The sequence below is a fragment of the Martes martes genome (assembly GCF_963455335.1).
Source record: "Martes martes genome assembly, chromosome: 2".
NCBI lineage: Eukaryota > Metazoa > Chordata > Mammalia > Carnivora > Mustelidae > Martes > Martes martes.
Genome location: NC_137889.1, coordinates 137,802,135 through 137,819,285, shown reverse-complemented (window position 1 = coordinate 137,819,285; position 17,151 = coordinate 137,802,135). Strand labels below are relative to the sequence as shown.

Below are 17,151 nucleotides of genomic sequence, written 5' to 3'. Positions count from 1 at the left end.
ATTGATGTCGAGCAACTTTTCACGTGTCTGTTAGCCATCTGTATGTCGTCTTTGGAGAAATGTCTATACACGTCTTCTGCCCATTTTTTAGTTGGATTATTTGGTTTTTTGATGTTGAACTGTATAAATTCTTTATACATTTAAGATACCAGACCTTCACTGGATACATCATTTGCAAATATCTGCTCCCATTCTGTAGGTTGCCTTTCAGGTTTTTTGGTGGTTTCCTTTGCTGGGCAGAAGTTTTTTATTTTGATGTAGTCCCAGTGGTTTATTTTTGCTTTTGTTTCTCTTGCCTCAGGAGACATATCCTGAAAGATATTGTTATGGCTGATGTGGGAGAATTTTTTTTTTTTTTCCCTAATGAGTGCATAGAGCTTTCCGGAAACGGATGGTGAATCAATTTCTAATTAGTTTGGCAATGTTTATTAGGTGTTCCTTGTTTGTGGACTTAAGATCAAAATAAAGATTTTCTCCTCGTTTATATTTTTAACAGAAACCAGGAGTTAAAAGAACTTGGTGAGCTTTCTCCACACTGGGACAATTTACGGAAAAATGTCCTTACTCACTGTGATCAAATGGTGAATATGTACCAAGATATTCTGACAGAACTTAGCAAGGAAACAGGTATGAAAACAATAACTTTTTTATATATTCAAACTGAATTGCATTTCATGTATGTTAGGTGAAAACAATTGTTGTTATGGATATAAAAGAGCCAAAATATTTTAAAAAGATAGACCAGGAAGAAATAGATTTCCCTATTTTACCTCATGGGATTATTATAAGAATAACTGAGAATTTTTAAAATTGAATTTCTATAAAGAAAAGCAGCTTATACAAGATATATTTTTCTTTCTGAAATCCTTGTAATATTTTTCCATGTCAAACATTCTCTTCAACATACATGCACACACACATTTATTATTCATTTACTATTAACGTTCAATTTTTTTTCTGCCTAGGGTCCTCTTTCAAATCAAGCAGCAGCAAAGGAGAGAAAACATTAGAATTTGTTCCAATAAATCTACATCTGCAAAGAATGCATGTACACAGCCCTCACTTGAAAGGTAGTGTATATAATATTCTTTTTTAAGTGGGCAAATTATTTGAGTGTGTACTTTTAAAAAAAACTTGACTACAGGCAGAATTAAGAATTATAGAATTATGTAAAGACGAAGATGAAACAATTGAAGTTGATAATGACCCTGAATACTACAAAGGGACTATAGTATTTTTGTTGCTGTGTTTCTGAACACTACTTTAAAAATGTGGCACTTGGATTGAGGTACAGGTGAATATGCAAAACAAATGAAAACATCCTTAAGTAGTCTCAGTGATGGCTGAAACCATGCTTACTAGTGTTTAAATTTTTAAAAAAGGAAAAAGGAGAAGCAACACTTGTTCATTTTATGCTTAACTTGAAAAATCAAAGCCCAGAGATGGACTCATAGGCCGTTTTTCTGACTTAGTGGTGATTGTCAACAGTCACCCCCTTCTCTATGAGAAGGATATTTATCAGAAAAAAAAAGTGGTAGAGTATTTTACTGTTCTTAGACATGAGAAACATTTTGCAAGGAAAAGTGTATAGATTTTTTATAAACATATTTCAGTAAGGTTTATTGAATATTGAATAGGTGAATATCATATTGTATCCCTTGCCACTCTGCATAATTCCTTGCTATTTCTTAGAAGTATATATTTTAAAATATTCTTTTCCCTCCCTTTTCCTTTAACTTACTGCTACATCAATTTCTGTGCATAGTAGAGTGATTATCTGCCTCTATTCACACACAGCAAAAGTCCCGTATTATGGTTTTTGTCCCACATCCTTATTAAAAAACTCTTCACCTCTCTTCCCTCTCAAAAGTCTCTCTATTTAATGATAAATGCGATGGTCATCCTACTAGTACCCTTCTTCCGAGGGAGCCAAAATTTACTTTAGATCATCCAGTCCTCCGTGGTAAGTGTATGGCTTTGCAACCATACAAAGATACGTCTAGAGACTCATGCTAACACCCTATTTTGTAGCTATTGTCACAATATAGAGGTTCTATATTGTAAAACAATATATAGAGGGTTCTGGGACCAAGACCCATGTCGGGCTCCCTGCTCAGTATGGAACCTGCTTCTCCCTCTCCCTCTGCTGCTTCCCCTGCTTATGCACACACTCTCTCTCTCTCTGTCAGATAAATGAATAAAATCTTAAAAAAAAAAAGAATTCTTCACTTCTGGGTTCAAATTTCCCCCTTAAAGCCACCACCATTTTGAATTAGGATCTGTCCTAAAGCCTTGATTTGAACTTGATTCCATCTGTAAAGACCATATTTCCAAATAAGGTCATTTTCAAGGTATTTTTCTGGGGAGCATAAATCAACCCATAATAACAAGATAGATAAAGGAATTTCTTCTTTGTGATGACAAATATCAAGTAGTATAAAGAAAAGCAAAATTTTCATGTTACAGAACTAGGGTACAACTCTTAAACTAGAGGGTTTTGACACTGTAGTTTTCAGAAAGACTTCTTTTTGAAGACCTAAGGGAGAAAATGTGGGAAAAGATTAAAAATCTTAATGGCCAAGAATTAATGCAAAGGTACTGAATTCTACTGCATACTGATCTTTCCCACAAGGTTACTCATGTAAGTTATATATATATATATATATATATATATATATATATATATATGTGTGTGTGTGTGTGTGTGTGTGTGTGTGTATGTGTGTGTGTATATATATACGTATATTGTATATATTTAATTTTATATACATCATATATGTGTGGTATACATAGCATATATGTAATATTGAATATTAAGCTTACATGTTTTAAAATATTTATGATTTTATAATAAGTTCAAAATTTGTTATTTGAGATTGGAATTCAGATAAAGTAAGTGCTTATAGACTAGATCATCAACTATACGTTTTAATATAAATTGAAAACTTGACTGAATTTTGGAATTCTGCCACTTACTTCTTAGACATTGACCAAGTTAATAACTTTTCTGAGCATTGGTTTTCTTATTTACAAAATAAAATGGTTGAATACTGTAGATGGCAGTCAATCAAATTTCTACTTACTTATATAACATGTATTCAGCACATTAAATGAATTGCAGTTAAATTTATTTAAGATCCATGTTTACTGATTTGAATGTTTAGCTGAAATTACAGACAACATTTTGCAAGGTAATGATGCAAGTAAGATTGTCCAAGCCTTGGTGTTTCACTGGTGAGTTATTTGGATATAGTCTAGATTTATTTTCATTCTTACCATTAGTAAATTACATCAATCCATATTTGATTAATATGCCTGCTATATTTGGAGAGGCAGCTTTGCAAACAATATGAGGCAGATTCACCAAATACAAGGCTAATGTCTAGCTCTAGAAACAAGTAACTGAGCAGAACTAATGTTGTCATGTCTCATACTGACAAATGAAATAACCTCCATCCAATGTCAGAAGCCCCCAGACCCATTAATTTTTCACTCTTGTTCATTACTTAAATTAAATGCAACAAATACAATCCCAATAGAGATCTTAGACAGCAGTCACAATAGCAAAGAAAAAACCCTGAATTTAAGAACAAAATTTTCCAACTCAAATTTTATTTTCATAGAATGTCAGTGATAAATATTATAAAATATGGATTCTTATAATATTATTCTCTTTAAGTTATTTTATTTTATGTTATAGATATATAATAGCATATTGTAATATATAACAAAGAGAGAGAGACAGAGAAAGAAAGAGGGAAGAAAAGAAAGAGAAAACCTTCTATAGTGTACCATAAAGCTATAGTTGGAATCAGGTGGGACATAAGCCAGAATTTATTGTGTAAGTATGGATGAGTCAGCTAACCTCTGTGTCCCTTAGTTTTCTAATCTCCACATTGAGGGAAGGAACAAATGAGGAGCTGTTTAGAACTCCCTGATTTCTGCATCTTTAGTTTGGGTATATCACCTCATCAGTGAAGTATAATTACTTTTAGATGTTTCATGATGTTGGTAAATTGTTTGGACTATTTTGAAATAGATTTCCCTTAAAATTCCTTATTGTTTTCTGATTCATGACAAAGTCATTTTGTGGATCATTTTGAAGTCTGGGATTATGGTTAAATTGTTCCCTGAAATGAGATCAGCATGTCTACATTTTTTTTTTCATTACCACTATTTTTATAGTTGCAGGAATTTTAAAAAGATTTTCTGGGGAAAAAAATAGACTTATTATCTCATATCTATTATTAAGTGGCTTTTTAAAGGCTATGAGGCAGCCCTATTATTAAATTTCAAACCAACCTAGTATCTGTAGCTTGATGAGATTCAACAACTTGAATTCTACTTCCACATTATGCTGTGTATGATGCCATTTTCACAAAGCCTAGGACAATTTTTGAGATATAAACTATCAAAAGAAGAAGACTCAAACTATCAAATATGTATATTTGATATATAAACTATAAAAAACTATCAAAAAACAGATTATATTATTTTAAGAAAGAAAAAAAGGACCTCTGATTTTTTTTTTTTGCTCAAATTTTCTGTAAAATAAATGTCCATCTAGATTTTTATAGTTGTTTCTTAGTACCAAAAATCTGAAAGCTTTTATTCTATACAGTTAAGGGCTGAATATCATAAAGATACATAATTTAAACAGCAGGATAAAATAAGGAAAAATTTAAAATGAGACCAATATTACTGAACTGATTGTTCCCTTAGAGTTTTATTTTTTATTGATTATTTGTTTTGTATGTTTTTCTATATGCTCACTCTTAGAGGAATATAATAAATTTCAGTTCATTCTAACTAAATTTTAAAAAGTACAAGTGCTCTAGCCAAGGCTGAACACGGTACTTTAAGTGTATACCATTCTTTATTAACTAAACTAAGAGACCAGGAAATGAATCCCATGCTCTACCTAGGTCTGTCTACTATTTTCATAGTAATTGCAAGTGGCATTCAGGATGAAGGGGCCAAAGAGATCAACCCAGCATTTCCAATACTGTGGTATTTGTAAATAATAATTATCAAATACCATTTGCAAAATACTAAGACTCCCAAGACTCGTGATTTTGTGTTTTCCAGTAAGTGTAGTATTTAAAAATTTTAGTGATTAGTGTAAAGTATGCCAGAATGGATTTCAAACTTAAAGATTATATAGCTCTATACAGTTTATGTTCTCATTTTATTTTATTTTTTTTAACTTTTTTTTATTTTTTTAAGATTTTTATTTATTTATTTGACAGAGATCACAAGCAGGCAGAGAGGCAGGCAGAGAGACAAGGAGGCGAAGCAGGCTCCCTGCTGAGCAGAGAGCCTGACGTGGGGCTCGATCCCAGGACCCTGGGATCATGACCTGAGCCGAAGGCAGAGGCTTTAACCCACTGAGCCACCCAGGCACCCCTTATGTTCTCATTTTAGATCATGTGATAAACCAAAGAAACCTATAGCTGAACAGGACAGCTTAATTTCATGTAAACTCTGGGAAAAACATTCAGTACCTACTTTCTAATTGTTTCCTTCAGAGCCACTCTTTAGTTATTAATGATTGTGGGACCATTCCAATGTGGAGATAGGGGTTTCCCACACCATCAGTTTCCCAATGCTCCATGGATGCCAACTGAGTGTCTTAAGTTTCAACTCAATTCTGACATTATCTACCTGGAGATAGCATCAGATTCCATGGGCTAAGGGCTCTGTCCACAAGACTGCCCTCCACTTCAGATGCCAATTGAAAAGTTCAGGTTCCCACCTGTACTTTTGACCATCTGGCTATAAATCAAATGTTCCCCACTCCTTGGGTTCAATTAATTCAGTAGAACTATTCATAGAAGTCAGAAAAACATTTCATTTACTAGAACACTGGTTTATTATAAAAGGACATATAACTCAGGAACTGCCAGGTGGAAGAGATGCACAGGGCCAGGCATGGGGAAAGTAGGTAGGACTTCCGTGCTCTCTGAATGCCTCTCTCCCAGCACCTCCGCCACAGAAGCTCCCCAAACCTAGTCCTTTTGGCTTTGTTTTGTTTTGTTTTTTGAGATTTGATTACACAGGCAGGATTAATTAAACAATTGGCCCCTGGGAATTGAACTCAATCTCCAGCTCTTTTTCCCTCCCTGGTGCCTGGGTAGAGAGGAGTAGAAAATTCGGACCCTCTAATCACTTGGTTGAGTGCCCTGGCAACCAGGCGCTGTCCTTAGGGGAGGTCCAAAAATCACTTCATTAACATAAGAAAAGACATCTTTAAAGCTCTCAAGGCTTAGGAAATTCCAAGGGTTTTAGGACCACCTTGCCAGAAAAGGGAACAAAGATATTTACCAAATATATTTATTTCCTACCCTTGTTAAGCAACAAAAATTCAACTGAGTAATTTATAAGTTCGAATTGTCTTTATTGAATGATTTATGAATCAGGCAGCATCCTACCTAACAAATTAAAGAGAGCTCTATGGAGCTGCAAAAAAAGAAAGCTTTTTTGAGTGTAGGAAGTGGGGGGGGGGGGGAGAAATTATTGGCAAAGGAATCCATTATTTGAGGCAAAGTCATCCTTCTAATGGAATGGAAGGGATCTTTTAGTAAAATTTCCTAGCTGACCAAGAAATTCTATGTTGACTGGTTAAAGGTAACATTCCTGGGAGGCTGAAACTGCAGTTAGGTTAGGTATTAAGCCTTGGTTTGCTGATGTGGGTCCTTTGACAAAAGTGACTATTTTGAGCCTCTGGCTTTCTTTTTTTACATTATAAATCACAATATCACAGTTATCAGTGTTTAAAAATTAACACTTCAAAGCGGCTTTTTGGAGATCTCAAATGTATGAAGGTAAAGATTATATATGCCTAAATTTTTTGAGCCTCTACAAAATACGTACTTAAAGATCCCACCTTTTGAGGAGTGATTCTAATCAAGGTAGATAGAATCAAAAGGCAACAAAGCAAAGTGAGAGAGGCAAGAGAGACCTTATTTGCTCTTTTAACATCCAGACATAAACCCTACTTATTGTCTCTACAGAGAAAGCCTCTTGGTATTAATAGAATATCAAGGTTGGCTTGCGAGGTGGGGAAATGGGAAAAAAGGTTTCTGGAATATAGATAAAGTATTCAGTTCTGCTAGCTGTGTTGAAACAACAGTACTACTTTTTACTTGCCTGTTTGAAATGTATTCTATGAAGTTCAAAAGTAAAGAATATTTGGGAAACTCTTGTATGTTTTAGTTCCTGGTCACTTTGCCCTTGAAAACATAACTGTATTAGGAAATTGGCTCCCTTTCCATTCTTATTTTTTTCGAATCCTGATTGTTGTGCTACTAATGATTTGTAAGTTTTCCTTAGAATTTCATATTCTCAATCTGCTTTATTGTTAACTTCCTGTTAATATATTGTTTAAAATGATAACAAATGGTAAATAAAATTACAAAAATGATAATTTAATGAAAATAATGGGAAATAAAGGATCTGATCTAAGAAAACATTGGATATTATAAGGCTAAATTTAAAAAAAGAATACAAACACTGTACTTTTGTTAGTATATTTACTTCTTACAGAGGTATGAATTAACAATTCTAAAACTATTTTATTTGTATAGTATGATTAACCAAATATGTAAATATACAAATAGGGAGAGTCCAGTTTCTCAATATCAGAGAAAGAAGTTAGAAATAAAGAAGGAAGGAAGGCTAGAAGGAATCCTGTAATGCTGAACTGAAGTCAGAGGTAACAATATGGACTCATGGGTTTGTTGTTGTTAATATAGATATATAGACGCAGGTGTGTGTGTGTGTGTGTGTGTGTGTGTGTACAAGTTAGTATGCATATACATGCATATACTTCCTACCTCTGGCACTGAAAGAATTGAAACAGTAAGAATGAGTATAACTACCCTCAGTATATGATTTCTTTTTTTTTTTTTCTTAAATTTATTTATTTGACAGATAGAGATCACAAGTAAGGAGAGAGGCAGGCAGAGAGAGAGGAAGGGAAGCAGGCTCCCTGCTGAGCAGAGAGCCCCATGTGGGGCTTGATCCCAGGACCCTGGGATCATGACCTGAGCCAAAGGCAGAGGCTTTAACCCACTGAGCCACCCAGGCGCCCCATGATTTCTTTTTTAAAAGAAAATATATTTATTTATTTGAGAGAGAGAGAGAGAGGAAATGGCAGAAGGACAACTAGACTCCCCACTGAGTGCTGAGCCCAACGCTGAGCTAGATCTCAGGATTCTGAGATCTTGATACTTATCTGACCAGAGTGCCCCCGGTATTTGATTTCTAAACACCATTCTCAAGTAAAAAGAGCTAGGGTTCTTTGGAAAACTGGTTGATTCTAGGGCTGAGGCAGGGAAAATATAAGATGAGTCTAGAGTATCTGGTGGCTCTAGAAAGTAAGGAAGTGCTAAGAAACAAACAACAATGATGGCAACAAATGGAGAGGGTGACATAGATAAATAGTACAAGAGCCAATGGAAGGGAGTTCCCAACGGACAAAGCTAGAACAACTTAAACATAAAGATAGTGTTAGATCATAAACCAATACCTATGAGCCCATACTGATGTTAATAAATAACTGAGGGGCACCTGAGGGGCTCAGTCGGTTGAGCCACCAGCTCTTGATTTCAGCACAGATCATGGTCCTAGTGATTGAGCCCTGAGTGGGGCTCCACAAGCAGAAGGGAGTCTGCTTAAGCATTCTCTCTCTCTCCCTCTACCCCTCCCCCTACTCTCTCTCTTTCTCTAAAATGAATATATAAATATTTAAAAATGAATAGATAGGTAGATAGATAGCTGAATATATAAACTAAAGGAGAAAGATAAACTATTCTTCCCAAAAGAATTCCAGTTAATAAATGTGGAAGGAATGAGGGAAATGGGAAATGACCATTCAACCATAGCAGTAATAATTGCCACAGGCAAGATATATCAATAGATGCTAAAATTAGTGGGCACAAGTCTAAAAAGAAACTGGATATTGTGCTGTCTTAAATTATGTCTCTCTAAATATTTAGTAACTTTACAATGAAGAATCAACTATAGATAGTGGCAGTCAACACTTTGACCCATGCATCAAGTTTAATTAACATGAAGTAATACATATCAACTTAACATACTCCCTGTTATTACGCACTGAGAAGGGCATATCGTTTCCATACTATCCTACTCAATAGTGCAGAACTTCAGTCTAATTATGAGAAAACATAAGACAAACCCACATTGAGGGACCAGTACTCTTCAAAAGTGTCAAGGTCAAAAATGAAATGCTGAGGAACTGTCATGGATTGGAGAAGACTACATGATAGCAACATGAAATGTGAAATTCTGGACTGGATCCTGAAAGACCAAAGGGTATTACTGGAAAAACTAATTTTAACATATTATCTACTTTATTTAATGTTATAGTACAAGATTAATTTCTTAGTCTTGATAATCTCTGACTGTATAAGATATTAACATAGGGAGCATAGTGAAGCGTATACAGAACTCTGTTCTAATTTTGCAACAACTCTGGAAATCCAAATTATCTCAAAAATAAAAATTTTCAAAAGTATTTAAACAATAAATATGTTTTTGTAGTTTAATAAAAATTATGTATATTTTCAAATATATAACATGTTATTTTGCTATATGTATGTATAGTGAATGATTACTATAGCTAAGCTAATTTACATATTCATCTCACAGAGTTACTGGGCTTGCTTTTTTTCATGTGGTGAGACATTTTTAAAGGAATTCTGTATTGCTTCCTATTTTAGACAGCATATTAAAACTTAATTCAAATTTAAAAAACAAAGATAAAAAATAAAACTGAATTCAAATTTTATAGAAACATTGACAGCAATTTAGCCTAGATACCTCATACAAGAAGAATCATGCATTATTTGTCTTTCTGTGGCTAATTTCACTTAATGCCCTCAAGGATTATCCATATTGTCACATATTACAGAAGTTCCTTTCTTTTTAAAGTTGAATAGTATCCCATTATACATATACAGCACATTTTCTTTATCCATTCACCCACCATTCACCCACAACTAGGTTGTTTCCACATCTTGCCTATTATGAATAGTGTTTACATGAACGTAGAGGCGCTCATATCTCTCTGAGATCCTGATTTCAGTTCCTTTGTATAAATACCCAGAACTGGTATTACTTAAGCATCATAGTTCTACACTGTGCAGGGATTCCAATTTGTCCACATCATGGCTAACACTCACTGTCTTTTGTTTTTTTGATAGAAGCCATTTTTATAGGTGTGAGATGGTATCTCATTGTAGTTTTGATTTGCATTTTCCTGATGATGAATAATAACCTTTAACATTTTGACGTATACCTGTTAGCCATTTGTATGTCTTCTTTGGCAAAATGTCTGTCTTTTCAAGCCTTTAGCCCATTTTTTAGTCAGGTTGTTAATTGTTTTACTATGGAGTTACAGGAGTTCATTATATATTTTGGAGATAAACTTCTCATCAGATATATCATTTGCCAATATTTTCTCCTCTTCTGTATATTGTCTTTTTTGTCTATAGTTTCCTTAATTATGCAGAAGCTTTTCAGTTTGATGTAGTTCTGCTTGTTTTTGTTGCTTATGCTTTTAGTGTCACATCTATGAAATCACTGTAAAGACCAGTCATCATAAAATTTTCCTCTGTTTTCTTCTAGGAGTTTTATACTTTTAGGTCTTATGTCTAAGTCTTTAATCCATTTTTGAGTTGATTTTTGTGCATGCCATAGGACAAGGGTCTGATTTCATTCTTTTGCATGTGAATTATCATAAATTCTCTTTGTTCTTTTATAGAATATGGTCCATGGATGGATATGAATTCATCCTCATCCCATTGAGATATATATATTTCAGATTCCAATATGTGTTTTTTTCTGGATAGTATATATAATTTTTTTTATTTCTTCAGTTAAAAAAAATAATACCTTTCATGATCTATAAGGACATATAAGAGAAACTGAAATGAGCCTCAGGATATTTGTTTATTTATTGACATTTTTGAACACCTACAACATGGATGAGCTCATAAACAAGTAGTAGAATGGAATGGAAACAAGGGGCGCCTGGGTGGCTCAGTGGGTTAAAGCCTCTGCCTTCAGCTCAGGTCATGATCCCAGGGTTCTGGGATTGAGCCCTGCCCTGCGTTCTGCTCTCGGCTCAGCAGGGAGCCTGCTTCCCTTCCTCTATTTGCCTGCCTCTCTGCCTACTTGTGATCTCTCTCTCTGTGTCAAATAAGTAAAGAAAAAAATCTAAAAGGAAAAAAAAAAAGAGACCATGAGAAATAGCATTGTTTATAAAAAAAAATGGAAACAAGTAAAAGTCAGAACTTTGGATATGAAAGAACTTGTTTATAACTTTGGAAGTTCTTCATTATAGTTGGATTCAAGAAACACACAGTCCTTCTTTTAGATTTAAAAATAATCAGCTCTTTATTATGAAGAGTAGACAATATTTGAGTAACTTGCTTCTCTTCCTTTACCTGCTGCTTCCAAGTTTCATGGTTCCTTCACAGGTGACTAAAATTCCCCTCAGCAGAGTGGATGAACAAAGAGAAAATTTCTGTTCCTAGAAGGTAGCTTTGGAAAATGCTGAAACTATATGTGAGTTGAAGAGACAGATTCACTAGGAAGCTGGTGCAACTTAAGTTTGGGGTTCTTCCTGTATATGAGCCTCTTCTTCTAAGATCCTGCAAAGGGCCTTAGCAACTTGTTTGTAGTCAGGTGTTTTGCTAGGTTCCAGTCACTAATTTAAACCCCTGGCTCTCCATCCCTAGATTAGATGTCAGAAGACTGTGGGTGTAAGGTCTTTGGGGCTTCAGACAAAGCAGGTCATTTCTCAAGGTTCTCAGAGTTCTCATCAGATAAATGAAGGTAGACTAGAATTTTGTTTTGGGAACTTTTGGGTGCTTTCATGACCATTTGAGAAATCTGTGACCCTTTTCCATGAAGTAGAACAGACATACTTATACAATTTGCACATACTTATGGACTTTCCCGAAATTATTTTCATGACCCTAGATTAAAATCTCTTGGATAGTGAAGTCTTTAAATTTTATGCAAGTCTAATATTCTGCTGTATTAAGAAAAGCTAACTTCTAGTTTATTAGTGACTTTTTAAAAGGGCAAGAGATTACCACTCTAACCATCTATTGATGGCTGTTCAGTAAGTGCCTTATTGATAGGTTGATTTCGGTTACATTCTCGTTTTTTTTTTTATTTGTTTGCTTTCTGTATTGTTTTGTTTTGTTTGTGTGACCTTGAGTTCTCTCAGTTCTCCTGAAGTCTTTCTCTTGAAGACATTTTTTATTAAGAAAAATACTTTAGATGCCTTTGGACTGAACCAGTATAAAGAAGTTATGGTGTTTACCTGAAGCTAATAAAATAATTTATGTTTTCCCTGTAAATGGGAACTGAAAAACAACCAGTATCAATACCAAAATCAATTTGGAAAGGATCTACTATGAAATTAGGTTTCTCAAATAAAATGTAGTTTAACAAGAGACGTTCACTCTGTCTTCCTTCTTATGGGGATACTTTTCATTAGAAGGTAAAAATGATGCTGTGTTTTAAAGCAATAAATTTAATATGTACCAAATTTGATGGCTTTCAAGATCAAAGGATTGAGTTTCAATTTAAATGTATGGATTTTTTATTAAAAAAAAAAACAAAAAATCTTGGCAGAAAATAGATCTAGAGACATTTTATGTATTCTTTCTATGTCATCTAAGAAAATTGCAAAAGCATGCATTCAAAACTGTAAGATTTAGTATACACAGACAGGAAACTACTCTGTATAGATTTTTAAAAAATGTACTAGTACTGTTCTGCCCTTGAGCCAAGATGAATTAATATTTTCGTTCTTCCTCTGTAAATTTTCTCTGTAAAGATTGTTCATTATTGTTCAATTTCAATATGATTGCAAATTAAATGATGCAAAACTCAATAAAGTAAAATACACAAAAGACCAATTAACATGTTATCTCAGTAAGTATATAGAAGAATGAGGGAACATACTGTTCCACACAGTAGCATATAATTAAGATGTAGTCATAAATCAAAGAAATATTTTAACTTGTTTAGGTGCACAGGTGGCTTTTAGAAAGATTGATTAGCTCCTCTTGCCCCCTTGAGATGAGAGTTCATAGTTATTCCTGCAAAATTAAACAGAATAATTTCTCAAACTTCCCACAGTGTGTATGCTTCAATGCAGATAGCGTGCTGGAGACAAATGTTTGCAAAGTGTTCATCTCCTTGTCCATTCCTGTTCCAGATGCTCTCTATGATGTCATCACTGTGGGAGCCCCAGCTGCCCATTTTCAGGGATTTAAGAACGGTGGTCTTCGGAAACTACTCCATCGATTTGAAATGGAAAGAAGAAAGTAAGTGATAACACGATGCGTTAATGATATTACCTTCCCTTTGGGAAAGTTTGTTTATAAGGTTAGGATGAAGAAGCTTGGTCCATCACAATGAATAGTTCCTGACATCTCCAACCCATTAAGTAACTTAAAGTTGTCAAATGTCCAAGAAAATATTGGAACAGAAATGAAATTAGAATAAATGAAATGCCTGAGTTTGTTGCTTATGGAGTAGCACAATGCTGGCAGAAAAATCGTCTGGAAACCATGCTACCAAAAAATAAGATATATTCTGGTATCAACTATGGCTCATTCAATGGAATGGTATTCATGTGGAGATTTAGTTGAAAATGATCTACTTTAACTGTGAAGCCCAAGGCACTTGATGGAGAGCCTGAGTCCCAATTATGACTCTGACCATACTAGTGATTTCCATTGAGGCTGAAGGCCAGGCACATAACTGCCTATCATTTAATTGTGTCATTTGAAAAAGAGACATCAATGTAGAACTCTGTTAAATGGTGAGATTAAAACAGTAATCTTGTATTCCTTAGGAACAAGGCATAACACAAAAACCAAAGTATTATCACTGTCACTTATAATTTTATTATACTTCAATTTTTTGTGTGTTCAGTTATTTTAAAATATTGCATCAGTAGTTCAGTCCCCAGGTACTGACCCCCACATACTGAGTTTATCCTGTAATATGCATATATTCATGTAAACCATCAAGAGTGTTATTCAGGTGTGAAGGGTAAATTTCCTTTCCTTTTCAAGTCGTTACTCTTCTTGGATTACAGTCCCAAATTTTGAAAAATTAGGGGCAAATAGTTATTCTTAGTCATAGTTGGTTTAGTAATAGTATTAGAAAATGTGAGTGGCAAAAACAGAATTTTCTAAAACGTTTTATCACGTAACACATTTGTTATTCAGTGTCCAGATGTTCAGGAAGAAAGCATTCAAAAATTTGGAAGCGTTCAAATTGGGGCGCCTGGGTGGTTCAGTTGGTTGAACTTCTGACTCTTGATTTCAGCTTGGGTCATGATCTCAGGGTCTTGAGATGGAGCTCTGCCTTGGGCTCCACACGCAGGGAGGAATCTGCTTGAGAGTCTCTCTCTCCCTCTCCCTTTGCCCCTCCCCTGCTGGCACTGTCTCTCTCTTAAAAAAAAAAAAAATTATTTAAAGTAAGTTAGAATTGAATAAGTAATATACTATTATATTAATATATAAACTAATAATATAGCTATATGTTTTTTCTTGTTTTAAAGAAATTGACTTTGGGGGTTGCCTGGTGGCTCAGGTCCGATAAGGTTCTGACTCTCGATTTCAGCCGGGGTCATGATCTCAGGGTTGTGAGATGAGCCCCGCACTGCATTCCACACTGGGCATGGGGCCTGTTTACGATTAGTGCGCGCACGCTCTCTCTCTCTCTGTACTGCTTTCCCCTCTCCCACTCACATGCTCGCTCACTCTCTCTCTTTCTCTCTCATTAAAAAAAACACACAAGCATGGAAGGAGGGAAGGAAGGAAGGGAGAGAGGTAGGGAGGAAAGGAAGGAAGGCAAGAAGAGGGAGGAGAGGGAAGGGAAGGAAAGAGAAAGAACAAATGGACTTTGGTACAATACTATTAACGTAGATATAATCCTTATTCAGATTACTCCAGGTTTCATTTTTGTGTTTGGTTGGTTGGTTGAGAGGACATAGATAAGGTTCTATGAAATTTTATCACAGGTGTAGATTAGAGTAACTATCATCAAAGTAATCATAAAGGACTATTCCATTACCACCGAGGAACTCCCTCAGGTGATCTCTTAATGGTCACACCCCCCCCCAAAACCTTCTGCTGCAGAAAGTTATTCTGTTGCCTTATTATTTCGGCAGGGAGTAGAAATCAGAATTGCAACCAGGGGCTCTGAGGGGAGAGGAGCTCCTATTTAATTCATGGAGGCTGGCAGCCAGTTATCACAGACCTCATGGGGAAAGGATGCCATCTCTTTGCTGAAATGGGGATGGGAGTGGAATACAGGTTTCTGTCCAGGTACTGTACCAGGGAGGGGCTCTTCTCACTGACCCCTTGCTGCACCATTATTTAAGTGGGGGAGCAACCTGCCATTTTTCTGATATCACCCACAGAATAGACAAGTATGAGTAAAACTTTTCTGTTCTGTTTGGCCACCTTTACTAGTTGTTTGGCTTTTCTTGGATGCCACTTTTACCTGGCATTTTGCATCCCTGGGATATGAGACAAGGAAAAAAAAAAAAAACAAAAACAAAACTATGGAACTCACTGTCACGTTATTCCTTGAGTCCCAAGGCACCCTGTCAAACTGCCTTCATTTTTCCACCTCTTAGATTCTTCTGATAAATGACTTACAGGTTTTGTCTAGAGTGTTTTTGTAATTAGAGAAGTAAAATAGATTATATTTACTCCATCTTGCCTGGAACTGGAAGTCTCTCATCTTGAGAATTCATCTAATCTATTTGTTTTTCTCAATCAAATGTTAGAGTTTATAACACAGTTAAAAGACTGAAAACTGTCCACGGGGCACATAAAATCTAGTTGAGCATATAAAGAGTTGGCATATGATGATACATGGAACCTAACTGTGTAACTTCGTAAAATCCTAAAATATTACTATATGCTACTATACTATTAAAGAAAATGTTGAATTGTGTGATTAGATTCTGAATAATATTTTTTGAGTCTTAAATATCTCCATGAATATCTGAATTTTTTACTATTCCTCACCTCTCACTGGGATGTTTATATACCTATAATCACACACAAACACACACAAACACACACACACACACACACACACCCCACTTTTAGGATCAAATTTAAAATAAAAGGAAAAAGAGCATCCAATGCTTATAAACATTAATTTGCTTTAGGTTTTTCATATGTGTTATTATCCCATTATTTTACTAATGACTTTATTGATAAAATGCAATGAAGTTTTTTAATTAAAAAACAGTATGGTGTGAATCTCAAAAGTATTCCATAGGGCAGTGATACAGGACAAATACGGCTTGCTGAGGCAATACACAGATAAGCATGGTTTCAGCCAGTCCATCAAGTTAAGAGGTGATATAAACAAAGACTTCCAGCATAAAGTGACATCATACTATGCAAATTATTTTTCTGTAGACTCTTTCAACAACAAATATTGCATTGTCAGTCAAAAGCAATAACAGGAGTAAATATGACTATATGAAATGAATAGCTTAGACTAACACATTTATTTACATTTGGCAGTGCAGAAAAACACATTAAGTGAAGGAATTTTCTTAAACTCTGTTCTTTTGCTACTTCCCCCAAAGATAGTCAAAAATTTTAGGCCAATTTTTTTAAGGGAATGAGCATAGCTGTTACACTACCTCACCTCCTTTTATTTTCATCTCAGCTATGCTAGTGAACTATTGTCCTGTGAAAACACATGTAATTTATGTGTCTCTTCCTCAGGGATCTGTCTTTTGATGAATACATTGAATACATAATGAGAAGGGTTTTAGTTTAAGAAAGCCTTGCTTACTGGGGCACCTGGGTGGCTCAGTTGGTTAAACTCTGACTCTTGATTTCAGCTCAGGTCATGATCTCAGGGTCTTGGGATGGAGCCCCATGTTGGGCTTGCACTCAGCAAAGAATCTCCTTCTCCTTCTCTCTCTACTCCTTCCCTCTCCCCCGATCATGTTCTCTCTCACTCTCTCTCTCTCTCCCAAATAAATAAATGAAAAAGATCTTTTAAAAAGAGCAAGCCTCGCTTGTAGTGTTCATATAATGTAATTTAGATCACATAAAA

At 35.0% G+C, this 17,151-nt stretch overlaps 1 protein-coding gene across 1 annotated transcript in view; it reads left to right on the top strand.

The window, feature by feature from the left end:
• The window catches only part of INPP4B (inositol polyphosphate-4-phosphatase type II B), a 348,151-nt gene that overhangs the window by 180,086 nt on the left and 150,914 nt on the right, over window positions 1-17,151 (top strand). The window contains exons 8-10 of the mRNA XM_080797020.1: window positions 497-627; window positions 966-1,070; window positions 13,262-13,370. Of these exons, the coding sequence (XP_080653146.1) occupies window positions 497-627; window positions 966-1,070; window positions 13,262-13,370 (345 nt within the window). The remainder of the gene's footprint in view (window positions 1-496; window positions 628-965; window positions 1,071-13,261; window positions 13,371-17,151) is intronic.